Consider the following 27,555-nt stretch of genomic DNA (forward strand, 5'->3'; position numbering starts at 1 on the left):
AGGTCAGTACCCCATGGACAGGACCCACACTGGAGCAGTTCATGAAGAACTGCAGCCTGTGGGAGTGACTCCACAGTGAACCAGGGAACAGCGTGAGGAGGAAAGAGTAGTAGAGATGATTATATTTTGTGGAACCAGCTGGTGGGTTATGTAGGAATGAACATGCCTTTTATTTCATCGCAGGCATGGTGTAGTGTGAGATGGTGTCATTCAGAGTGCAATTGTATTGGAGTTTCATAGGGCTACTGCTCTAGAGCTCAGCAGTAGATTAGGATTTTCCAGTATTAACCACTCAGTTCAGGTGATGGCAAACTTTATCTGAACTTTGCACAGGGATCTCATGGAGTTATTCCTTCCTACTTGCTCAGCCTCAGGGCTGACTAAGAGCACCATAAGCCTGAGCCTCTGGGAGCTGTGAACTCCCTGCTTCTTTGCATTGTCTGTTTTAAATCTAGGAGGTGCTCAGGGAACAGAGGGTGGTATTAAGAGCGCCCAGAAGTCCGAACAGCTGACTGGCTTGTTTTATTGAGGAAACCATCTACATACTCCCTCTGTACAGGTAGGAGAAATAAAAACTGGTTTTGCTGCAAATTATATCAGTGGCTGTTAGTGCTTTAAAATGTACAGTAAAGAGAGGTGATAGTTAACCAAGTGATAGCTATTTGAAGACTTCCAAACTCGAAGAAATTAGCATTTCTGACCTCAAGGAATCTGTAACATTCACTTCTTTAGTAGTATTAGGAACAGAGATGTATTGCCAGTGATTTTATTACATGTAGTTCAGTCTGAACAGAGAAATTGCATTGAATACTATAATTGCAATTTACAGTTTGGACACTAGAGGGAGAATTGTGCTACAGTAAAACTGACTGAAATATCTACATTTACAGATAACCACACCAAAAGTAATTATTATATGACGAACCTAAAAAAGGCTTATGCACAGATCAAGTCAAAGGGACACTGCTTTTAATACACACTGGTTTTAGTTTGCCAATAGATTCACTGGCATGGTGGCATTCTTCTGGCTGTATATCTGTATTGTGTTATCTGTATGCACTGGAAACTACAAAAAATTGTTCTGGAGGCAGGTAAAGGAACACTGGACAGATAAATAGTCTACAAAAAATCACGAGTTTTAAGGACGGGAAATATTGTTGAATGTGTGCAGAAACAACCCCTCACACTGGATTTATATTATTCTGACAGCGCACTAAGGAGCACAAAATACCCTCACAACTAATTACACTTCCAAAGTTTCCCTATTTCATTTGAACAGCTCAACACAAGAGCCAATTTCCCAGCAGTGAGAGGTGCAGTGCAGTTGAGTGAGTACTGCAAAGAACATCACTGATTGTGACTTGTCTGCACCTGGGAGCAGGAGGAAGCTGTTTTCCAGGAGGGCAGAGCTTGTGAGTCTATTTGCAGTCTTACTGAAAAGGTTAAGAGATTGAGCTCATAACCATCTGTGGGCTTTGTTTCAGCCTCAACACTCAGTATTTTGTTTATTGTTGCTACACTTTGGGATTGGGGTCCCACCAGGCAGAAGAGAGGGAAGTCTCCGGGACAAGAGCGGTGCTGGCTGCTGCGAGAGCCACCTGGCTTGGCCTTACAAGGTGACCATGACACACAGTGTACCTTTGTGTGTCTCTGTACGGTGCACAGAAGAGAGCCTTGCGCTGATGCAATGTGTAGCCAGCGTGCTATCTGCTGAGCATTGTGTACCCTTATTCGCTCCCATGCGTTTATTAGTGGGGTTAGGGGCTTGTTTCTGTACTCTTCAGTAAGTTTGGCTTGTAATGTTTTAGGGCAGGGAAATGCTAACAGTGCAAGTACCTAACTTAGTCGAGTGCACATACACTTCTGGAAACATCTAGTTCAGACTGGAAATACTCACATGAGCTAATGTGGTCATCCTTACATGACCAAATTTATTTGCATAATCCCATATATAATCATATCTGTCTAAAGCAGTATAGTTCTGTGTCCATGGCTATAAATGAATCCCAGGAGAACTTCATTCATTTTCAGTGCTGGTTCTGGCCTCTTACATGATCTTGAACAGGCCATTTAAGCTCCAGCCTTTCAGGTTGCATACTCTTTCATATTCTGGTTTTTTTTAGATGATGGACTACACAAGGAAAGGACTCTACTTATTAATTTGCCTGGAAGGTAGTGGTTACGTGCCCCAAGTAAGATTAGACCCTGAGATACTTCTATAGCATAATTTGTTCTTTAGGTAACTAACAAACAGGCCTTGTTAACAAGTCAGGATCTTCTATAGCTTCCTCATTTTGGTGCGTAGACTGGGATTAGAATCGGCAAAGAACTCACACTGCAAAACAATAAATAAATTCGAGCTTCCTCAAGAGATGTTTTTTCTGGAAAACACAACAGAAAGTGCACTTGTGTGAAGGTAAGTCACTTTTACATTTTATGTTTTTAAAGTGAAACCTGTCTGTATTTAAATGATCCTAAATACAAAGAACCACTCAGAATAGAAATGGCGTTTGAAGGGTTCCCTTAGCAGTCAGAAGTGATTTGTTCTGACAGTCATACAGCTATCAGAAAATATTGCATCAGTGTGATACAAGCAAGGTATCAGGGCAAAACACTACCACCGTTAACCAGAGCGGGGTGATGTTAGGTAGAAGCTTGAATGGAGTAGGCGTCAAGCCACAAATCAATAGCAGGTGTCAAACTGAGTTTTGAATGAGTGAGCCATACAGGGAGATTAATAGCAGGATATCCAGATTCCAAACTCAGCCAGATAGAGTTTAGAGGTTGAAACTGGTAAGAAAATAAGTGAGTCAAAATGGAAGACCAAATCTACTTTGTCTCTTAGGGAGCAGTGTGAACCAGCACATATTTATCATTAACTCTTTTACTGACACAGCAGGCTTTTTATACCAGAAAAAAATTGCCAAAAACCCCAAGCAGTACCCTTTCATACTAAGTATGATTTTGCTTTTTTTCTGTTACGCTTCAATGCCTAGAGCAGGTCAGTTCTTTTAGAAACAGCAAGTTTTCATGTTGTGCACTGAAAAAAATTTGGTGTGTGTTCTAAAGTAATTATTTCGAATAACAGGTTAGATAATTGGGGGTTTTAGGCTTTTTGTCTTTTATAAACTTGGGGTTGTTATGTGTTGTGGATACTGTAGCAGTTTTAATCCCATTGAAATTGTTTTCTACTGTCTGACGCTGTAGATGGTGAGCACTCTTGAACTTATTCTTGAACTTACCCAGGGGGAATAAAAGAATTAACTGACTTGATTTTTCTCCATATGTTTTAATATTGATGAAAGATCTGTTTGGATCATAATGTTCATTTTCAAGTGCTTCATTTGCTTTCTAAATGGTTTTGTTCATGAAGATTTGTAGAGAGAGAACTATTCACTGAGAATAAAGATTTCTCCACAAATGTGAGTGGAGGCAACCAGATGTTTCTTGCCGTGACTAGAATCTTGAATCCATGTTCAAAGCTGTGGCACCCTTCACTGAGCACTACAAAAGCGTGGCCTACAACAATAGATGTTATCTCCCCAGAGCCTTAGTGCTCCAGAATTCCCCTGGGTTTTGAAGATACGCGTTTTCTGCTGCGACCAAAGAGGCCTCACTTGTGGCCAGGTCATCACCTCAATTTCCTGTCTCTCTGCAGCCACCCTCTGGCTGCCAGTCCAGAGAGGTGACTGAGAGGTCTCAGCCCTGGGCTGGTCACAAATCTTCATCTCATACAAACTGTATAGCCCAGGTCACCCTACTAAGTACTCTCTCAGTAAAAGTTGTTAAAGAAAACTATTTATTTTGATCAGGTATACAATTTTATGTGATAGAAACCCCCGCTGAGGAATTCTTCATAGCTAGCATAAAGTGTTTCTATTCTTTTCTTCTGCAGGAACAGCAAATAGTTGTTATTTCAATTCTAACTTGCATCCTCTTGTGTTCTTTTATTTTTCTGTAAGCCTACAGCAGTTCGTGAGTGGGGTTTTTCTTGCCATTAAATGCATTGTTTGTCACCCTCAGACCTTGAAAAGCAGCTTTCCTGATGGGATGCTCAGGAGCAACCTACTGTGTAGTTAACAGTGGATATGTTATTAGGAGCCAACTGCAAATGTAAATGAAAACATTTTTATAGCTCTCATCAACAACCCACATCACAGGAGGTCCCATGTCCCTGTTTTGGCAAGAAACATTAATTTTGGCATTTGTCGCACATACCACTCAATTAAGTGGAAAAACCATGCTGGGGGCACAAGCGGAGTGCTGTGGAAGCTCTCCCTTTGATTCCATCAGAGACTCACGGTTTAAGGGAGACCGAAGCCCTGGCTCGGTCAGGGCTTGGTAGACTGCTGAGCTGGAATGTAAAAACACGTTAGCAGAACTAATAAAGCATAGCCTGCTAACTGAGAAGCAAGATGGATAGAGAACAGCCAGTCAACTAAGTAACAACATAAATCCTTTTTCATGTAGGAGCCTGTAGTCTTCTTCAGCGCTTGCTTAGCTAATCAGGAATGAGGTGGGTAGTCTGAGTTCCCAGTTCTAGCTTTGGGGTAAACTGTAGACTGCAATGTCACAGGATACTGGAACTGTAAGTTTAAATGTATTGTCTTACTTAGCCAAAGCCAAATGCCTATGCTTATGGTAGGTAGTAGACCTTTTCACAGTGAAGATGGCAAACTTAATGAGATCTTTGTCTGATCACAGCCCTTTCTCCCAGAAAAGTGCTGAGCTTTCCTTTCCACTTTTCTCTAATAGTTTCTCATATGATGGCACAGCAAATATATCTTTGGGAGTGTCCATACCGTTGAAATCAAGTTAGGCGGCTGGTACCTGAGATAGCTTTGCAGTTCAGCAGAGAGACTCACCTTAGCTCCAAGGATGAGATCATTTTTGTGTTGCTGAATTATCAAGATTCTTGAGATACAGAACCAGCTTTCTTGAAATTAACAGCTGATCTCATGTCATGTCCCAGGACCAAAGCACTTACTCCCGCTTTGGCTCAGCACACTTCTTCAGTCTGTTTTATTTCTGAATCTCTTAGCAAGCCCAGCAGATGATACACAGTTGTGGGTCTGAAATCTTCACAAAATAAAACCAAAACCCAAACAAGCAAAGCAAAATTCACAGTATCTCAAGTCAAATCAGTGAAGTAAACTGAAAGCATCAGCTAAGTGCTTCTGGAATCAGGAGAGGCTGTCCTTTCGTGTCACGGGAACCTTTAATTACGAGTAGCCTATCAACAACCAGGGGGTTTCTCAGGACCCAAGTCAAGCCCAGCTACTGAAATAGATTCCTTACATGAAAGGAGACTAAATTCTGCTTAAGGAAGCAAAAAAAAAATTGTCAACACTGTTCCATAATGGAGTAGAACTGGTGCATTGCCACTACCATGCAAGAAAAGAAGGGTTGTTGGTGTAATGTGGGAGCTGCTTGGGCTGATTTATTCCATCTACACCATCATACTCTCTGTATTTAAAAAAAAAACCAAACCTCACACAACTTAAATCTAACTATTTTTCATCCACTATTAGCTGTGGCTTGACGAGAACAACCAACAATAAATGAGTTCTGAAAAACATAACTCAGAATGTCCCACAAATGTGTCACGAATGAGGTGCTTTAGGTTGCCATATTTACAGACCAGTGCGGTGATACTCTGATACTCTGAAAAGGTGCCAGCAGGAAGTGGAGAACAAGATAACAATTTTCTCTGGAACAACATGCATTTACCAAAGCCTTCAGAATTATATCCACCAAGAAGGTTCTTAATAGCACACAAGACAAGGTATCTAGGAAGAATTATATGATGCACAAGGCTGACTCCTATTTTGTTTCAACTCATATTTATTTGCATAATAAAAACACATTTAAACCCCAAATATTTAATACAAACTGAAATAGGAATTAACTTGTCATAAAGCCAATGCAAAGTATGATTTTAAAATCCAGTGTTAAGATTTTTAGGGTAGATACTGGCATGTCTTACATGCAGTAGTAACAGTAATTCATATCTAAATCACAGTAACTATAGGAAGCTCCACCTTTGTCTTCCACCTACCACACCAAGACTTTCCCACAGGGGAGAACAACAAATAGCAAACACGTTTCGGTTGCTTGGGAAAGCTGGGCAAGTAACATACTTCCTTAATTCCATTATTCTTAATAGTTATAGTCTGCTTCTTTGCTTGATACTGTGTAATTATGGGACAACCCAAGGCTATGAGCTGCTTTTCAATTTGCTCCCTAATAGAAAGAAATGCTGTAAGGGATGTTTCTCCAGAAACTGGTGGTGTGATTCCAAGTAGAAATTTACAGATTGTTAGAAGACATATTTCAGTTCCTGTATTTCCCAAGCTCACAAGAAGAAGTGGATATTAATTCAGGAATGTCAGCTTTAATACTGGAAAACAGAACTCTAAATATTAAAACTGAGTACTAAGAAAAGAGAGGTCACTTCACCAATTTGTGATTTAAACATTCAGAAATCTCAATTTGTGATATAGACTGAGTACTACTGTAACAGAGACATAGCCGGTAAGGAGATACTACTCCTTTTATTTTCATAGAGGCAAAATACATCATATGCTAACCTAAAATACTTAATACTAGATAGATGAATTCCAAAGTTGCGATATAATTTCAGCTGCAGCATGCAAACATCAGCACAAATAGATTGGTAATTTAGCATGGATTAGTTTTTTAGAACTTATTTATCTGTAAGAACGAATGCAAGGTTTTTTGGTTGGTTGGTTGGTTGGTTTTTAACAAATTGAAAAGAACAACTACATTGCTTAATCTAAACTTTCTGAGTAGTATCCACAGTGTGGTTTTGGGTAGTTTTTTTGGTTTTGTTTTTTAAGATGGATAGGAAACTTTCCTCTCCCAAAATAAGTTCAATTTATGTGCAAAATGTAAAAATAAGATATTACAGAACTTTTCTGGACAACTATAAAATCTTTTGACAGTTGTTTTATCCAGAGCACAGATGTTTGCCACTTAAGCATGAATGTTGGCTGACCTGCCCAAATCTCAATGAAAAACAGTTGTAACAAGAAGGTTTCTCTACAAATGGTTATACAAACAGGAATCTGCATTTCATGTTCATGCTAACGTATACTCTCCGTAATGCACACAAACCACTATTTTCAGAAATCTGAAAGCACAGCTAAATGCTTACTATACTGATGAGGGTATAGATCATATCCAAAACAGCATTCACAACTAACTCAAGATGTAGATTGTTCTTTCAGATTTCAAATTACATTGCAAAAAAACCCCAGGAAACTGGTACTTTGCTCTCCTCTTTTATTCTGTCTCCTCCTTAGAGGCATCCACAATGTAATATGACAGTAGAGAAGGAATAGACCTGTCTGAAGAGTAGGTCTGTTACTGGGAAGGGCAGGAAAAGCATGTATGGCCAAAGGAAAGCTCTGGTAGCAGGTCACCAGATGAACACTCATCGTAGAGGGACTATCTGACCCCATACGATGTGCAGCTTACCCATCCTCTTCATGACACTGTCATCTTTGACAATGATAGACTTACAAGTAGTATGGATTCCTCTCTGCTAGACCAGGAAAATAAGCACATTTTGGTTCCTCGAAGAGTTACATGCAGAATTCCAGTTTATCTTTAAATAGTCATATTATAGCTGTTGCAGCTACAAGAAGGGGCTAGAAAGCAACTGAAGCCAACTGCCATCAAAATCTGTTCACCTCTTCCTTGGGACAATACAATCTTTTTAGGGAGGGATGTGAGAAAGCAATTGGAAATCTCCTCACTGCTTTATTTTACAGGAATTTTCTTTATGGGAGGGTTGAATCTTTTTTTAGAAGAGACATGATTTAGTATTTTCTTAAGGACAAGAAAACCCAAACCACACCAGTTGCTGAAAACTCCCAGATTCCTGCTAATCTCTGTACCTTCTAAATGGAGGTAAATCTCAAGAGAGCTTAAGGACAAGAATGAGGCTTGTAACTTACCCAACTCTTTCTTTTTGTTTGTCTATGCATATACGCAAATACATACAAACATAATTAAAGGGTAGCCAAAAGTTCTAGTGAGTCCCTGTTAAGACGGCACACACGAAACAGCCATGATAACCTCCCTACATCTTGTTTTCTTTGTATGGCTGAGATCAAAGTTGTTTGATGTGTCTTGGAAAAGGTATCCAAGGTCTGACTTACCACTTTTTCCAACACCTCTTGAAGGCTGTAACATTAGTTTTAACTTTCACAACTTCACCAACATATGTTTTGATGGCATTAGGCACTACATATTAACTAAACATTGAAAGGACAATACAAATAAGAAACACCTAAGGTACTGAGATTTAAAAGCCTATTGTGAAATGAATCCATGCTGAATGGATTTAAATATATTAATAATTTTTACGCTGTTAAAACACAGTGTTGCATCAGTTTTACAGCACAGAATAATGGTTCTACCCTACCCATAATTAAACAGTAGTACTGTCACCTTTTTTAAACTCTTGACTATGTCAAGTTTCTGGTAGAGGGCTGATTCTTTAATGTGACAAGTGTATCACAAGGAAAAATACTATCAATTCATTTCTGAATTTTGATAATTGAAGCCAATATTTATGTATGCTGCAGGAAAAATAAATTAACTGCAAAAGTATAGGGCTCGAGTGGTATGTTGTGTTATTTATGAAGGTAGGTCTTTGGAAATCCAGCACAATTTTTTACTTTCATAATTACGGAATTCACTTCTTTGTAATTGAAAATGATGCCAGAGAATAACTATTGTTACGGCCTCTCAGAAGAATGTAACTTGATTGTGAGCTAAATATAACTTATCCTGGTTGACAGGTTTTTATGCAAATTTCCATGAGCAATTTTATCTTTTTCTAAGAAGTAAATGGCCAGATAATTCAACTAAGAAGTTACTGTGTTACTGAAAATATATGTAGTTTGACTACAATATGGCTCAAATACATGTAAATAGGTGTTTGTTAACAATGTAAAAAAACCATTTAAGCAATTTTTCTCCCAGAGGAAATTCGAATTTGAGCAGTCAAAATACTCTGTGTCATGGCTGAAGAAAATCTTTCATGGTTCACACAGCATACACCTGGTTCTAAACAAGGTACTGTCCCACCCTCCTTTCAGTAACTGTTACCATTCGTTATAAACTGTGCTATTTCAGAGAATCAGAACATTACTTAGAAACAGCATTTGTAAAGAAAACGATTTTCAATTATAGAAGTCAAGCTCCTTTTTATTCTCACTTCGGAGAGAAAAACTGGGAAAGAAAACAAACAGCTTTCTCTTTCTAGGTGGGAAAAGGAAAGAAATAAGTGGAGCAAACACAACAGAAACTGCTCTTTACCATTTGTGGGGGTTTCCTCATGAAATTGGGTTCCTATGCATGACTTCCAATGGACAAAAGTACAATGTATTTACCGTTTAAGTAAAATGTGGGAACGGATCTTAAACGATATTCCTTCAGATGTCAACCTAATAATCTATTTCCTGCAAAATTCTGGTGTACTATCCTTACATCAGTTCCTAGTTGTTCCAGCCTGGTACTATATTGATCTTTTCTCTCTGCTGGACACCAGTGAATTGTATACAATAAGTTCACATTTTGAACACATTTCTCCGGCACCTTTCTGGGAATATTCAGAGCCTACTGACCAAACAAACATTAATAAAAGTTAATTTTCTCTCTTAAAAAAAAATCACAAATAATACTGAAGCCCTATGTCAGAGGTTGCGATGCTTTTGTTGCTGGTATAGGCCAAATTTGCTCTTCATGATTTAAACTGCAACAAGAGAAAAAAAAGGCACGAAAAGTTCAGAGTGCAAATACTCTTTGGTTTACTCATTAAAACAAAAGGACACAGCAAACAGCAAAAACATTGGCAATTAAATAAACAGCAAAATCTTTATATGCTTCCTAACAAAAAATCTTCAGTTGTTTGAAATGTATTAACTTCATACTTTTTAAGTACATTACAGTGTCTAGAAAGTCACGGTTTTTTATCCCCAAAGGGCAAGGCAGGAAGAAGATGAAGGAGAAAAAGAAGGGTGAAAGACAGGAGGGGAGAAAGGAAGAATAAAAATATTTGAGATTCCGTTTTTCCATTAGTTAAATAGTATATAACATAATGATAAAATCAATTTCTGTTTCTAGTTTCATTGTACACAAAGCAAATTGGCTTGGAATTTATTTTCTGATATTTCTGAATTCACATCACCATCCACATCAGCCTAGTGTATAAGATATACTGCCTTGCACCTTTTCAAAAAGAATTGTGACCTATTAGCAGGATTCTAAATATCTACAGGAATTGCACAGATAAGTCACTGTGTTTTACCCTATCATAGGCAGAGCTAAAATTACATACTGCAGGTGGTTTCTAGGGAATACTTCCTCAGTTAGGCTATTTTACTGTAGCTTATTCCTCAAATAATCCCCACATAATCAAAGAAGCAAACATCTGTGCAGCTCTATAAGGATCTGTACTTGTTAGCCTTGCAAATAGGAAGTTTTCACCACTGAACAAGCCTGTTAAGACTCTACGTGACAGCATCACTGACGTCATTTAAAACTGAATACTTCATGAGGGCAACACTAGGAAGCTGTGACCTGTGCAGAGAGCATAGAAGACTATAAAGGAATCAAATATATATATTTTACAAATAAATCTAAGAAATTATAGAGTGTACCATCACCATGATAATCTGTTACCAACATTACTGGACTCTGATTGTTTAGAAATAACTCTGTAAATCTATGAAAAATATGGATTGTCTGACAGCATATTGTTTTGGTTTGTGTATTTGTCTTGCAAGACTCTTACTGTACTTGGACTGTTCCGTTTTATTGTCTTTATCCAGCTGTTTCTGTAGGCAAAGCACAGTAAAAAAAGTCATGTGCAGTCTTTCTTCTAGGTGGACAGTGAATAGCAACATGATAGCTCATAATAAGGAATCAATTTAATAAAGATATTTTAGAAGTATTTGTTATAATGTAAAAAAAACCCAAAACTTTTTGCATGCTCCCTTATTCCTTCATAAATCAACAGTGTTCCATCTACAATAATGCATAGGCAGTCAACTTTAATACAAGTATTTATATATTCCCCTCATCTAGCATTTTGTTGACGCCATCACAAAGTTTCTGCAAATGGAGTTTATAGGGTCCAAAGGGATTGTACAAGGCAGCCAAAAATTCACAATCAGAGAAGTGATCAAACACGTTGTTGACACGTCCATGTGACTTTGCAGTTAGGTGACGCTGAATAATTTCATGCAGTAGCTCCCTACAATCATTTAACAGTTTGGACAAAAAATTCCTGTCAAAGGTATAATCCACCTGATGGAAACTGACCACGGTCTTAGCCAGCTGATGAACTTTCTTCTTGAATTTCTCCATCAACGCTATTTCATCCTGATTGAATTGGTTGTTCCTGTAGAGAATTGCCAATTTAAGGACTATTTTAATGAGGTTTTTGATGATTTTCTCTGCCTCCTTTTTATTTTGTGTATACTCCTTTGTCACTCTGTAGAGCTCATCTAAAACATCACTGCTTGTATCATCAATCAAAGTAGTTGCTATTGATTTGGACACCATTTTTCCAAGGATCTTCTTCTGGGCCTGAATGGCCAGACTTTTGGAGTTGAAGACATCTGTGGCCACTGGGGAAAAAAACAAACAAAAAGAATGCAGTCAATACTTCATAACAGACATACTACGGGCAGTAAGCTGAGCAATATTTCCATGTCTGTCCATTCATACTAGTCCTACTAACTGCCACAGAAATAATGCAAATTTATGTATGTAGTTAGAGAAAACCCCACCTTTTCAATCGCCAAAACTCTGTTGTTTTTAGATTTACTTTCTATTAGACTGTTTTACTTTCGAAAAGGCACAAAATGAGATAGAACTTGCTAAAAAATGGTTTAAAATAAACATATATATATAGATGAGATTTCAAATTGAGGCAACAAACCTGCCATATTTGATCAGATGAGTCATAAATCTGATCTGCTTCTCATATAATGAAATCTGAGACCATGACTATCCCAATGTCATGACAGTTACCGCTGCTGCTCAAGAGATAGCAATTCAGTGAAGCGACTATTGTAAAACTTTTTCCTGCTTCGCATTTTACGTGATCAATGAATTCAGATCCCACACATCTATTATATATATATAAAAAATGTATAAAAATATATACAAGAAAATAAAACACAAACATAAAAATCCTTTGTCAACAAACAGTACTGAGATTCTCTGCATACAATCTGAAGCAGCTAGTTTTCAAAAAGCAAGCAAGTATAGGTTAACACTGCTATGTCCTATACTTAATGTAGAAACAGCCAAAACTGAAGAGTGTAGGGATTGCCATAACACTTGCTAGCATAACCTTATAAAGAAAACCTTCTGTGATCAACAAAGTAGATCGTAGCACAGATTTCCACTTCTAAAAATACGCTCGCCTGCACCAATATATCCAATGACTGGTTTGCAACTTCTTCAAATACTTAAAAGATCCCAAACAATCTTTCAGAAACTTGTTTTGTGAAATGCTACTGCTCATGTTCTGTTGCCAATAACAACTATTTACAGCATGTTCCCTTTGCAGCACCTTCTACACTAAGGCACACATGAATTCATATGTCCAGTTTGAACAGTGTGGGAGACAGCTGCCTTTAACTGCAGCTTTCCCGGAGTCTCAGGCTGAAGGAAAGCTTCATCTGTTTACTTCACATATAAAAGGTTTGCTTTGCAAACCCAGGGCCTGGAAACGTGTTTGTTTGTTTTGGTGGGTTTTTTTCTTTTAATGAAAACATAAACTCTGCAGATGCAGAACAGTAAGTCTCTGATTTTGGCAAAGGTTTCCTCTTGACTGTTTGTATTTGGGCAGCTGGGTGTGTTCAGATGCAGGGTGCCTCTGGGGTTCCAGCAAATAGAAGGAATTTGTACTTCAGGACATGCAAGACATAAATCTGTATTTTTTTCTTCAACAATACCTTTGCAAAACTTAGTAATAAGTTCCTTTTTTTGCTATCTGGGCAACCTCTGAACATGTTTTTTTCTTAAGACTTTCAGTGCATACCTGTATTTTGTTTTGAAGCATGCAGTGTTTGAGTGCATTTTAAAAAACCGTTATTACATGAGGACACTCAAAAACCAAAGAATCCATTGTTAGCTTTCTTGGGCAAAGCACTCAAGATCACAAGACAGACGTGTTTCTCAACCGCAAAGATACAGGAAGATGTTAAAGACGCTAAGGAGTCAATCTGAAATGAAAATATCTGATTCACTTCTTGTGTTTTTAAATATAAAACTGGAACTGTTACTCTTCAAATAAAACTACTCCAGGTATTTCAAAGGGTGGTCAAGTACTAGAACTCAACAGCCAATGCTTTACAAAGATCTAAAGATGAATGATAGCTTTTTTTCCTCCTAAACAGGAATATTGATAGTTCTTTCATTACTTGTATTTCTTAAAGCCTTTCAATTTACTAATTGCTCATGATGTCTTCTTTCTGACATTCCACGAAGATATATAGATATTCATACCACAGCAGTCGCTGTTTCAAAGTCTCTTCCACACATTTGAGGAGAAACCCCCCACAATACAATATATGTGTATTTTAAAATGTTCTTCCCCAGGATGCTGTAGGTATTTTGAAATGCTAGCTGTATCACACAGAATGCTCCACTGTAATTGAACAGTAATCTGTACAACCTGCTTCCAGCAAGTCACACACTCAGATATGGTTCCAACAATCTACACATAACAACCTGCAAAGTATCAATTTCAAGAAACTGAAAACATGGCAGTTTTCTAAAATTTTTACGGTTTTTCAACAAAAACCACCTTACATTACGTAATTTAACATTTGACAAAGTGAAGCTCAACAGGTAATTACCACTAAATGAAACAGGAATTACTCACTTACAAGAGGTGTTAAACTCTTAATGTCATTTCTCAAAAACTGCCAAAGTCCTGGGACTTCCCAGCATGGCCTATTTTCTATCTACTTTGCAATACATCAGAAGTCAGCTTCATTTTCCCTGTGCTATTACATGGGTTCTAAATTAATTACTGGATATGTAAAATTTCTTCAGTATTTCAATTAATCCAAAAAGGAACTTGCAAACTGTTAGTATTTTGTAACCGCAATTTTTCCTCATTACTCATGGCACAAAGACTTAAAAAGTATTTCACAGTCAACTGCTTAAATAAAACTGTGTTTAAGCAGTAAGAATATAGAGCTCCTTCAGACTGAACACACATACTGCTTTAAAAAAAAAAAAAAAAATTATTGCTTACTTGTTCATCAAATGGAGTTGCAATTGTTAATGTCGACAACAGGAAAAGAGTCAAAATACCCAAGGTGAGTACTGGCCTGAGGCTTGTTTACTCCACTCAATCCAGCGCAGGCTTTATCACTCTTTGAAATGCTGTCAGAAGCTCTCACAGAGCGAAGGTGGGTTTCTCCCCCTCACCAAAACGGCAGGTCTTCCCAGTTACCTTCCTCTCCTGCCTACAGCGCTTCATTTTGCTTCGGCACCTCAGAATGCAAAAATACATCGCGGCGGTTTCACTTCCTCGAGAAGCGAGCGGAAAGGAAGTTGCGCTGCTGAGCCAGCAACAGCGAGAGCCGTTACTGCCAACGGACAGCGTTACTGCCAACGGACAGCGTTACTGCCAACGGACAGCGGGGACCACGCGCGGCCGGAGGGAGAGGAAAGGTCCCGTGACCCCCGCGGGTAGCAGACGTGCCAAGAAGAGGTTAAAACGTTAACCCAGTGTCTGCAAATGCCGATACTCGTGTGTATGGGAGATGCCTGACTGACGGGCCGCAGCGGGTGAGGGGGAGCCGCTGGCCGCACGCCCCAGCAGTCGCCGCTTCCCAACATGAGGAAAGCCGAGCATCCCCTTCCAAGCCTCTGAATACCGTTTCAGAGGTGAGCACCTAAAAATAAGCCTGTAAATCCACAGTTAGACAACCACTTACAGCTGCCTCAGTTTCTCAGGGTTGATTGTGTGTAGGCACCTTTTAAGAGCGCGTACAGTAGCTGGCCAGGATGTATAAATCTCTGACCACGCTTACGGCATTGACAGGTCCCATCCTTGCACTTTAACCTGAGATAGTGCCATTTCTCTGGTGGCCTGCAGTAGACCCAGAGTTTGGGCAGGTAATCCCACTGATTTTAAGCATCTCATAGAGAGTCTTTCCTCGCAACTGCTCTTTATAGCTCCTACTGCTTCCCTGAACAGTTTTACGCTTCACTTTGAAAAAGCATACAATAAAAAAAAAATGCCTTTGAAATCAATAGGATGTCATTTTCTGTACAGTCTATACAAATAAACATGATTGTCTTCAGTAGAGATGCCCCTCTGCAAAGTGGAGCAGACCAAGGGGAAAGGCTCTCAGAGGAAATCCTGCCTCCATTACTGCAAAATTCACAGGATCTTAGGCATAACAGGGACATCTATGAAGTCTTCTAATTTATGATTTAAAGGAGCAAACAAGTTGCTAGGAGCTTATTGATTATGAAACTTCTTAATTTTTGCAACCAGCAGTATCTGTGTTTAACATTAGTAATTTTTGTGTTAAAGTCAGTAAATACTGGACATGTAGCATTCTGGATGTGTTTTCCCCAAAATATTTTACCTTACATGTTATCTTTAAAATTGTGGTGTAAGTATAAACTTCCAGAGAAATTTAGAATTGTGGGTTAACAAGCTCCCAGGAGACTGGTATAGAAGTATAAGAAGGCTACTGCTTATGGCTGTGATCCTGACATTTCCCCAACATGGAAACTGGTACACCTCACTCCATACTGTGGCAAATGCCTATTACCAAACACCCTATTTCTCAACTCCATTTCAACTGAAAAAAAAAACAAAAAAAACAAAAAAAAAAGTATTTTGGAAAAAAAAAGTTCTATAGGATGATGTCACTGCCTTAAATTGAGGCTGATTTTTTTTTTTTTCCCCCACAAGATAACAGTTTATGGGTTGATGGTAGATTCAACATCACTTGCAGCTGAGTGTATTCAGGCTCATGTACGTTGACAATGAATACTTGAGTCACTGAGTATTTTTAAGCTTGTAATTAAGAAGGACCAAGAAACAAGCATCCAGCAAAAACTTCCAGTGAACCACATTAAATTCCATGGGCAAGTCAAGAGTTTAGCTTGCTTTCTTTTTTAGCGTACTACTCGGTATGTTGATACAACAGTCTGTACGGAAGAGAAAATGTGACTGTGAAGCCATTAATAACGCTGCTATGAGAAAGCCAGCTCTCATTTTAGTGATTGGCATACCATGTCCTGCACTAGTACCTGGTGAGCGCAACATCCAAAAATGACCAGGGTTTTGGGGAAGGCACAAAGAACAATTACACTGGATTAGGAGGACAGAGGCGGCACCGAGTGCCTCAGGCAGCATTTAAAAGACATATCACACAGCTCTGAGAAGTGCAGCAGCCAGTTTCCTGCCAGGCGTCCTGTGTGGAGGAGCGTGTCTGCCTCTCTGCAGACTGCAGGCAAGAGCTGCAGCTAAAAGCCTGTGCACGCCGTATGAATTGCATGTTCAGTCAGACTCATGGAGTGAGAGAGCATCATTTCGCTGGAGGGAGGCAACTTGAAATCAAGTGGGATTGGCAGTGCTACACTCCCTGAGTGTCTGTGACCATGAGCCATGCACCTCCAAAATCATGAGATCGCCCAGGTATTAAGGGATTAAAAAAATACTGAATTTTTACTTTTTCTTGTGCTTTCTGCTTTCTGGATCTTCACAGGGCTACCTTTGTTTTCAGGAATGATAAAGGCCAGAAACATTAAAAAAATACACTGAGGAATATAAATACATGACTTCATGAATAAACAAATGTCCTCAGTAAAGTAAAGCTCCAACGGTGATAGACTGCAAGAGTAGCATCAGTGAATGAACAAGTCCTGAAGTACAGACCAGGCAGAAATAGAGTCATAAACCTGTTAGAAGGGCTGCAACAATTTTTCAATGTACTTATTATGTGATGGTAAGGTTAAAAAAAAAATTAGTGGTAAGACACAGACTATGAATTCTTCAGATATGAATAAAGTAAGCTGATTTTCTACCTGCCACCATGATTTATAGCTTTGTCTTAATAACCATCTGAGTGAGTCACAGTTTCAAAGAACATTTTTGGTATTATATTTTTTTTTTTAAACAGAACAGTCAGTTTTTTCATCCTTATCTAAGTCTTTCAAAGTTTCCTGGGTGAAAGGTATGTTAAATTTAAGCTTTTAAAAAGCACAGATAAAGTCCATGCAGTGTAAAAATCATTCAAAAAATGCAGCAGTCCCCAGATGGCCACTTCAGCATTTTGGCCAGTCTCTGTGTTTGCAAGCATGTGTTCACCTGTTGGCTTTTAAAAAGCTGATAAAAATGGAAGCTTGTACCAGACATGCAAGACCAGACAGTGCTCTGACCTCAGACTCTGGGATTGCAATTTCTAGGCTGGCTGATGGCAGGGGCAAGAAAAAACCAGGGCAGCCACAGAGTTTATTGAGAAAAGGACTGCAACAGGACATACAGCTGGGGCAAGCACCATCAGGCAGTGGAAAACCCAGAAGGCAAGCAGCTAGGTGCAGAAGGAGGAAAAAAAAAACAAGGGCTCTATACAGTACTAATTTCTTCCACATACGTCTCTATTTTTTTGATCCAGGTACACAAGGTCCTTATTTGAAGAGAAAATATTTTATTTGGCACCTTGTTTTTAAAACCTAAGATTTATATATGAATATCAATTTTAACTAGAAAACTGTTTAAACAAAAAATTTTCAATGCATACAAAGCATTCATTCATAAAGGTAAGTAACCTTTGCCCACAGTTCTCTTAATAGGTGCAGTAAATAGTACTAAATTCTCACTCACCATAATCTTTGCCAACTGAGCATACTATGAGAATGTTAATTAGTCAAGCAATGTGTACTAATTTTAACATTTACTCTGGAAGACCATCAAAAGAAAAAATAGCGAACTCGAAGCCAAGCCTAACACATGGCAAATATTGCATGAGCAGGCTTACTGGATTTGGAAGGCAGCTCAGAGTCTGCTAGACACTCTGAAGCAACAGTTAATCAAGCAATTTTGGAAAAAAAGCTGGCTAATCATGCATTTTTTGAAATATATGTTATGTCTAATCTCCATACTTGCACTGAAAGGATGCATACATTCAGCAGCAGGAACGTGGGAAAGATAAAAGCAAACACCATTGGGAACACATTTTTTTACTCAATAAAGTGCTGAAGAAGTCATTGTCAATAGGTTTGCAAAGCGCATAGGATATTGTTACGTGCTTTCTGATTTTGCTACTTAATTCTAGCCTTAGCATATTAAAATATCCAAAATCTGACCAACAGCAAAAGATGACCTGCTCTCTAGCTGCAAAAAGAAAAACAAACCATGAAAAAAACAGAAAAAAAATACTTTTTTGATCAAGAAATGAGAAGAATTGACAAAAAAAAAGTACCTGGAAGTTAAGGCTCAGTAGTGTGGCAAGGAAAGATGCTATTTCCAACAAGAATGTATGTGCAGAGTTTTGCAGTCCCATGAGAGCTGTCTGTGCCAACAAGTTATTCTGGTTTTACATGCCTGTGCTTCCCACAGCCACCCTGTGCATCACATGACACATACACTGTAGCTGATTTAGAAATTTAAAAACACTTCTTAAAAGCCCTTTTTCCTAGAGCTTCTGCATGTATTAAAATTAACAGTGCAGCTTTAATAAGAAAAAAACTTTCAGACTAACTTCTGGTGACTGCTCTTAGAGAAGCATATTTTAAAATATCTTGGATTTAAACAGAGAAAATGACAGTCACACAGAGGAGGGTCATGAACTTAATTTGGTATTTCACTCCTTTGCCACCATTTGTTATCCTTGCTGGAATGTAACAGGTGCCATGGTATTAAATATGCAGCCTGCATATTTCAGCTGTTGGCCACTTCAGGGCTACACCAAGTTCCTCTGTATCTACCAGGTGTCCATGCGCACTCAACAGTAATATTGCACTAATCTTTTCACAGGAAATAAAGTGTATCTTAGGCCATGCCTTCTGATCAAGTAAATGCAATGCAGGTCTTGGTTTTCTTGTCCAGTCTTAAAAACGTGTACCAAACTGCAGAAAGGCAACAGTGCCAAGCTCCATAACCCATGGCACTTCCAATAAAACAATCTGGCCATTACAATTGAATGTTTTATCAAAAGTTAAAGTTTAAAAAGAGGTATCTAATTGCTTTTAAAACCATCCTGGCAAAAGGAATGTCTTGTCACAAAAAAAAAAAAAGGGCAAAAAAGCTGCATGCACAGGACCTAGACAGAGTGTAAGAGAAGAGCTTCTGGCTTGAATGCAGAACAAAAAGCACTGAGACCAGCACCCCTGGGGCACTTTGAATCCATCAGAAAAGACTTAAATTTGAGATGGGGGTGGGGGAAGAAGTTAAGAGGAAGTTTAAGATACATGTGGCAAAACCACAATGAACTGGAAGATAGAGACAAGACGGCAATCTCGCATGAGAGGAACAGGGAACTCAATTACAAAGACCAGGTGGCAATCTGGCTGTCAAAACATGAAGGGCATATATTTTGAATAGCATGTAAAGAAAGCCAAAGCAGAGGCTTCAGAGAGTTCGAATGACAAAAAGGTTTGTAAGTGCCCTTACAATAGCTTTTAAAATAGTTAATAACATTTTTCCTGTATTTCTAGTTCTGGCTCTCTGTTCTTCTCAATGTTGATCTGTACACTACCCTGTTCGTTTCCCTCAGACAGGACAGGAGTCCCTCGGTATCTTTCAGTGTAATGTTGAATAAAGGCTGGACTGCTAGCTTGCACTTTGTTCATATATATCAGTGTTGTATCTTCCACTTGTTGCCCTGAGAAGATAAATGATATCTGCCTCTTACACACATAACTTAATTTCAGTCTTCTTTCTAAAGAAACTTCTGAGGCCCTGAAGATGGACATAGCTACAGGCCAGATACAGAAAAAAACAGTAGTGATTCCCAGGGCACTCAGTCCTCGGGTGTCTCATTAGTGTATTCTTTTATCAATATCAACAGTGAAATGCAGATTTTAAAACACAAGAAAATATACCATCTAATTTATTTTACTTATCAGATACTGGCTGTTCTCTAGGCCTGGGACACTAGTGACATCCTTCAACTATTTTGCAGTTTTTAATTTTTCACTACCTCTTTTCCTGTTTTATAGCATGAAGGATAAGTTTTCTGGCGTTAAATACATAGTTGTACATAGAGTATATGCTTTGTCTACTCTTCCTCACCAATCATTTGTGGTATCTGTGATCATGAAAGACTGTATGGTGGCCATAGTGGTCTTTTCCATTGCCCCTGCTAACATGCAGTTCCCTTACTTTCCTCTTCCACGAGGAGCAAAATAAACCAACCCCAAATTTTAAGTTTTTCTCCCAATATTTAGTAGCTACAGCCAGTTCCCTCTGTATCCATAGCACAACTACCAGGACTTGACTCCACACTTCCAGCCATTAAATCAATGGTTGAGAGTATTTTATCTTCTTCATTCCCTTACCCCCTGTTATCAGTTGAGAACAGGCTCCCCAATACCCAAATGCACGATCTATCTTTTGGAGGCTTTGCTTTGACTCCTGTTTGTTTCCACTTGGTTAGCTTTATTCTTGGCATCTCCGATTCAAAACCAATGCTCAAAACAGCTGAAAAAGTATGCAAAGTATTTCTATATATAACTCTTACTGGAAAAACAAAACAAACCCCCCACCTTTAAAATATTTAACTTAACAGCATGTAAACTCTCAGGCATACATGAAGTCTGCCAAAACAGGTCCATCTCCCCACGTAACTTGAGAGTTCGGTTTTACTTTCATTAATATCATTAAATCCCAGAACATAAAGCATAAGAGAAAAATTCGATTTTTAATACTGTTAGTTACTTGTTCTTCTGTAAAATTAAATCTTCTGGTTAAACATCATGTGTGTGACACTGTCATTTTCTTTTATGTCAGGAAGCAGTATTACTTGGATACAGAACTTTGACACCTAGCAAAGCACTAAATGTTGCAAATATATTTACTGACTAAAACTAGACAGTCTCCAGAGGTCCCTTTCAGCCTTAACTGTTCTGTGATTCTGTAAAACCTGCATCTGTTTCGTGTTCACTCCTCTGGGCAAGGTGTAGGAGATTGTTTTTTACAGGTGTTGACTACTGTAGAATTTAAATGTCCAGCTTGTTTACTTTGCACCGGTATCAGATGGTACAGCAGTGATGAACTATGAAGGGGTATCCACTACCAGGAAAGGTTGTTGTAGCTTGAGATTTTCGGGATTATTACCCCAAAGGAAGGAGGAGAGAATGCAAATTTGAACCCAGAGAAGAAAGGCCTCAAGTGGTAAAAATGAACACCATCAATCTACATTTCAAATTATTTAGATTACATTTCTGCACTGAAATAAAAATGTCCACAGTTTCTGTCCTCCTCACTACGACAGTGCTACCGTCTCCCATCATACTGCATGGCATTACGTGACAAACCACAATAATCTGATCAACATCTAAATCCACCACAATTTACATCTCTTTCAATTGATTATAACACCAACTGCTTGTTGCAAAGAAAGGTTAGTTTAAACATACATCCAGGACAGTGATGTCTTACCTCACAGACTTCTAAAGCTCTAATCTCCAGCATTGTGTACAAGGCCGTGAGCTTCATGAAGACATCAAAAATGTAAACACCAGAGCCTCTTTCCTGAAATACCCGATATTTCTGTTCTCAGCTGCTCCAATTCATAATTCCTTGTTTCAAGTTCTTTTTAGTTTCTGAAGTAAAGTCTAAGTCACCATTTCTTAGTGAATATTTTTAATACATATGTTTTTAAGTGAACAGAAAGATTCATTTTCTCTTTTGCAAGTAGGAAAAAATAGCCCTTGGAGTCCGTGGCTGAAGTGTCATTTACTTGCTTTTGCTAATATTAAACCAACATTTTCTTCTTTCTTTAAATAAAACTATCTTTGTAGAACAGTTTGGTGAAGTGGACATAGTAAAAGCTAAAACAGATCTCATGAAATATTTAAGTTCTAAAACAATGACATTTCTGCACTTTTGAAAGTCAAAGTTTCCTACACACTTCAAAGAAGTTAATTACATGGAAGCTTGTCTGTGCAAGCACTGATTCAGTGGTTTATTAATTCCTGTATGAAGTGAAATTTAAACATTTTGTGATTAAGACCTGAGGGTACCACATTCTTAGAGGTCCACTGAAATCACAGGTCAACTACCAATGCCTTAGAGAAACCAGCAAGTACTGACCTTTTGAGATACATAAAATACATCTCAGAACACGTCCCTGGATTTCAAATTATAAACCTTTTAAGGATAAACACTCTCAAACAAATGAAATGCTTACTCCCACTGTACTGCAATTTAGTCTCATTACTGTAAACTGCCAGCAGGAGTAGAACTCTCTGCAGACACCCCAACATTTGCCTATTGTATGTCAAATTCAAATGTAATTTTCCCCTATTGCTACGCAAAACATACTCTTTGATCTTTCATTACTAATCTGTATAGTTACAAATATCTATACTGGATTCAGCAAAATGTAGGGAAAAATAAATTCATTTTTACAGCGTGTATTCAATCCTCTACATTGCTTCTGCTGAAACAGATCTGTGGTGAAAACTTTGGATCCCAAGCACACAGACTGAATCCACCATGCCATGCAAAGGCAGGGGCTCTGTACTTCTCATTGCTAGCCAGTCAAGTGCTAGAAGTGAACCACAAAACAGAATTGTGACAGGGAATCCACTGATGAGTCTGAATCAAACCACACCCCAACCCAGGTGAGGAATCTTAAGAAAACCAAAATTTATGAGAAAACATCCCCAAAGGATCAATGTAGAATGAAGATCTCAACAGACAGGTTTCCCAGTTTCTCTTCTCCTCACTCAAAACAAGACTGTGACCAAATGACAACAGGTTTAAGGTTTGTGCTTTTGCTGACTCTACGGTTAAAATAACCGAGCTGCTGGCAGTTGCATTTGCATCACTAATCCCGCAGTATATCCTGTTCAGTAATTGTGATGGAGATGTGTCCACAAAACTGTACACATACCACTAAAACCCACAAGTAAATCAGCAAATCTACTGATGCAGACAGAGAAAACAATAAAATCTGTAACTTCCAGATTTCTCACAGTACTAGAAAAATGTTCATGTCAATATGTATAAGACTACCTTCCAGGTTGGTGCTGCTTACTAATGCAGAAACGGTCAGTTTAAGCACTCAAATTTATTACATTTACAGCAACCGTTACTACTAACAGTACTACTACTGGGTACTACTGGATCTATGAAGTGTCTACCCAGTAAGCAAACATGAAAAAATAATCCTTAAACATGAAAAAAGTAATTGTTGGCTTTAAAGCCATTACGAAATACATGAAACTTTTTTTAGCCTACTACTTCTTCTATTAAGCGTGACGTATGGAAAAAGAAAAACAGAAGTTGTTTCATGAAGTAGCATAAAAATGAGGAGCTCTTTCAAACCTCTTTATGAAATGCTCTCCTCTTAGGGCATTTTGTAATCTAATTGTAACAAAAAATCAGTCCAGAAGGTTGAAAAAACATCTGCAATATAGTTTAGATTGCTTTATTTATTATGCAAATGTGTTTATAGAGATTTTAAATGCATAAGGTGGGAGAGGGGGGAGGGGAAGCAATATGCTTCTCAAAAAGCAGTATTTAAGAAACCTTGTGAAACTGTTAAATTTAATAGAAGATTTGACCAAATTATGAATTATTACTGGTGAAAGAAAGGATGTGTGCTTTTGAATACAAATTACAATTAATATTTGATCGTTACATTTCCTTTGTGTTATCCCTGGCCCATGCATTACGAAATATCCATTATTCTTAGGAGCCATTAATTTAGCCTATTGCTATATTTGGAAATAATACTGATAAAGAATACAGCCTTTCTGAATGTAGGTGCGAGGCCCTCCCCTTACCCAGATACTTCTTTTGATTCTCTAGAGATTGACTGACTTTTGCTCCCTGATCTCTAACCTCTGCCTCATTTATGACAGTGCAAAGTTTGCAAATTCCTCAAAGAAAATAACCTGAGAGCCTAAGAAGTACTTACTATAATATAGCAAATGCTGTCATCAACTGATAAATGTAAGGAAGACAGGGAAACTTAAGTCTCCAGTACGACAATTAATTCTGTGAAATTGAAAATACTGGTAGAATTAAAAAAAAAAAAAAAAAAAAGTACTGTTTTCCAATATCTGAAGTACTGTGTCCAGTTTGGGGCTTCCCAGTATCTCCAAAAAAGGAGCTGACAGACTGAAGCAAGGCCAGCGGCCATCCACTGAGATGGCTGGGGGAGCAGTAGTGTGTGATACAGAGGACAGGCTGAGAGCACTGGGTTTGCTCACCCTGAAGGCTAATAGTGGATGTAACCCATACATCTAACTTGTTACTGAATAGTTGCAGAGGAGACAGAACTAGGCTCTTTTTGAGGATATATAGCAAAAGACCAAGGGGCTACAGATGAAAGCAGCAGCAAGGGGAATTCTCATTGGGAATAACCACCTTCATAGCAAGTCAAATGTCGGACTATGTTGCTAGAGAAGCTGTGGCACCACCACTCTTGAAGACACTATAAACTTGACTGGAAAAGGCCTAAGCAACCTCATCTAACTTCAAATTTGGATCCAACTTCAAAGCTAGCTCCGCCTCATTTGCAAGGTTGTGCCCAATGACCTCCAGAAGTTCCCCAAAGCCTCACTTAATCTGTGATTCTCTCTATTGACCATATGGCTGAAGGGACTGTATCTTATTTGGCATTATACACGAGTCTTGCAGTTTGCTACGGATTAAAAGATTTGATTGCACAACTATAATTATATTAATGGCATTTTCTCAAAGCAACCTAATATTCAGACCAACAATTGCAGCTAAATGATTAACCTGTTAAGAGTCTCAGTGATTCTCTGAAGTAACCTGCCAGCTACAGCTACTGCTTGTCCCATGGCCTCTGCTCAGATTACCACCTAGCTTCCTCATCTGCTCCAGCTGCACAAGGGATTGCTAAATATATGCAGTATGAGATGTTCTGCAGAAGACAACTCCATATGGACTTCCAAACATGGTATACAAAAAACCCCACCAGTTCAATCCATTCAATTCTGAGCCTGTAGAAGAAGCAATTAGAGTAGCCACCTAATCTATTTACAGATGGGCCAGGAAAATAAAACCAACCATTCTTTTGATTTTTAACAGGAGAGATGCAGATCGGCTCCCAGAGTCTTATGGTTCAAGAACCTTAAGTCAGTGCTCTTACTGAGAGATTAAAGTGCCCACATCTAGATGGAGCAGCAACAGCTGTACTGCAAACCATGGCAGTTGTAGTCCTGTCCTCAAAGCTATTTATCCATTTCCTGTATCTTACTTCATTGAACATAAATTCCTCCGAACTACCTTAAAAAAAAAATCTAGCAGTTCTGACTTGCCTATGTACCATGGTCTTATTTCCTCCAAATTTCCCATGGCTCCTTCTTCATTAAGGCATTAGCTTCTTGTTTTTCCTTCCAACTCTACCATTTTCACCTCTGGCAATGCTTTCCCCATGCATATGTGATAGAGTATTACAGCATCCTGTCAGTAATAATTCTTTCTTTCTAATTTCTCATAAACTTACTTATTTTTTCTTTCTTTCCTGTACTAAAGTGATGTATTTTGCCTTTAGCTTGTCCTATTAATCCTGAATTCTAACAATCTACAGTATGGATAACACAAAATGCCAAATTGTTAAGCATTGGTCTGATTTATAGAGCCATGTACATGATGCATATGACCCTGGTAATCTTTTAATTCTCTTCATCAGCAGTAGGCAAGTTATCTGGGAAATAAAAAAAAAAATCCTCAAATTGACTAATCCGCACATTCCACTGATCTTACACATCCAGTGGGGCCAGATCATTCTTCCTGCTTCAGAACTGAACTTTTCAGACTACTCTCAACAAAAAGCCCCTGTTTCACTGGCCTTAATGTTTTATGGAGATGGTTGTTTTGACAAGGGAGTGCAGGCAAAGAGCCAGTGAAACAAAGGAAGGGTGAGAGCAGAAGGTGGGTCTGATATGTGGGGTACATACTGATTGTCTGTGCAGCTTCACTGTGGCTCCATATGGAAAAGTGGGGTCCACAAAAGAGAAGGGGACAATCTCTAACTTTGGCAGCTGTCACACAAGTCACACAAAACCATTCAGATTTGCATACAAAAGGGGACACTGAGACATCCTATTTCTTTTTAATCTTATGGGTTTCATGCAGTTTATTCTAATTATGCCTGACAATAGTCTCTAACTTCAAAAGTTACCATGAAACGGGACTGTCATCACCTGGTACATGTTGCATTTGTATTTGGATAACGGTCTACTTGCACAGTTTGGATCCTCCTGTTCACTGTCATAAAAGCATAAAAGGTTCTAACAAATGCTAGTTTTGGATACAGCGAGATGGAAAATCATACATTACAGACTCCCATTGATGTTTTGGATGGATAAGTGGCTGGTAGGAGCATAAGAGCAGACAATTTGTTATCTAAATGAGCATGGTTCTACCATGGAAAATTTTCACACAACAAGAGGTGACTGCAAAATGTCAAAGCAAATCCATGACTACTTACAGGAGGGAGTACTGACTTCTCAAAACAGCAAGTGTTTTGTGATTTTATAACCCCTGTGTCTCTGTTATGAGCTCTAAAAGGAACAAAACAGGTGAGCTCATTCCTCGGTAATTGCATTTGGATTAAAAAATGCTAATTGCGTCTAAAAAAGCTCTGAGCAGTTGTAGGAACGCAGAGATCTCTCCCATGCAATGCAGTACTTAAAAATATGATAAAAATACAATGCAGGCTCTCACTGCTTCCAAGTTTGTAACATAATATCCATAGTTTCATAGGCTATGTGTTACATTAATTCTGATACCTGTTATTATTTTAATTTTCCTTTGAGACCTTAGAGTTATCTCCTGATGTTTTCTAAATACACAGCATAAAACTTGTAGAATGAAGCTGAAGTTTTCTGAAGATTTACATAAATTACTATTTCCTTCTTTTGAAGAAATACTATGTAAGGGATCCATTAACATCACAATAATTTTAACTGGTATTGGCATCTGTTTAAAAAGGTATGTTCATGATACATATTTTTAATATGACAGCAACAAGACCATTTCCTTCAGATCACGGAAAGGAATTAAGTCAAACAACAGCCTGAAACCATTTGTAACCTTTCTTGGTACAACATACCACCATGCAACACCACATTGGAATTATGTTATGCAGTTATATGCTATAGTATTTTCTTGAATTTACCATGCTCTTTGTTTCATCCAGTGCAAAAGTAACTACAAGAAAATGTGCCAGGGTTATTTATATCATGACAGTTGTTGGAATCTGTAAGTGCAATACAGATTGATGCCATACACACACGGACACACAGACATACTTACCACAG

The 27,555-nt window shown here is 38.4% G+C and overlaps 1 protein-coding gene across 3 annotated transcripts in view; it reads right to left on the reverse strand.

Moving 5' to 3' along the window:
- Positions 1-10,640: 10,640 nt before the first annotated feature.
- TNFAIP8 (TNF alpha induced protein 8) overlaps positions 10,641-27,555 on the reverse strand; it is a 62,212-nt gene continuing 45,297 nt past the window's right edge. For 2 of the 3 annotated variants that reach the window (XM_065656359.1, XM_065656357.1), the window contains exon 2: positions 10,641-11,666. In XM_065656359.1, the coding sequence (XP_065512431.1) occupies positions 11,101-11,666 (566 nt within the window). In that variant the 3' untranslated portion in view covers positions 10,641-11,100. Of the gene's footprint in view, positions 11,667-14,314; positions 14,669-27,555 lie in introns of those variants that run through there. The other variant, XM_065656358.1, reaches the window with a different exon arrangement.

This window comes from Caloenas nicobarica, chromosome Z (genome assembly GCF_036013445.1).
Source record: "Caloenas nicobarica isolate bCalNic1 chromosome Z, bCalNic1.hap1, whole genome shotgun sequence".
Classification (NCBI taxonomy): Eukaryota; Metazoa; Chordata; class Aves; order Columbiformes; family Columbidae; genus Caloenas; species Caloenas nicobarica.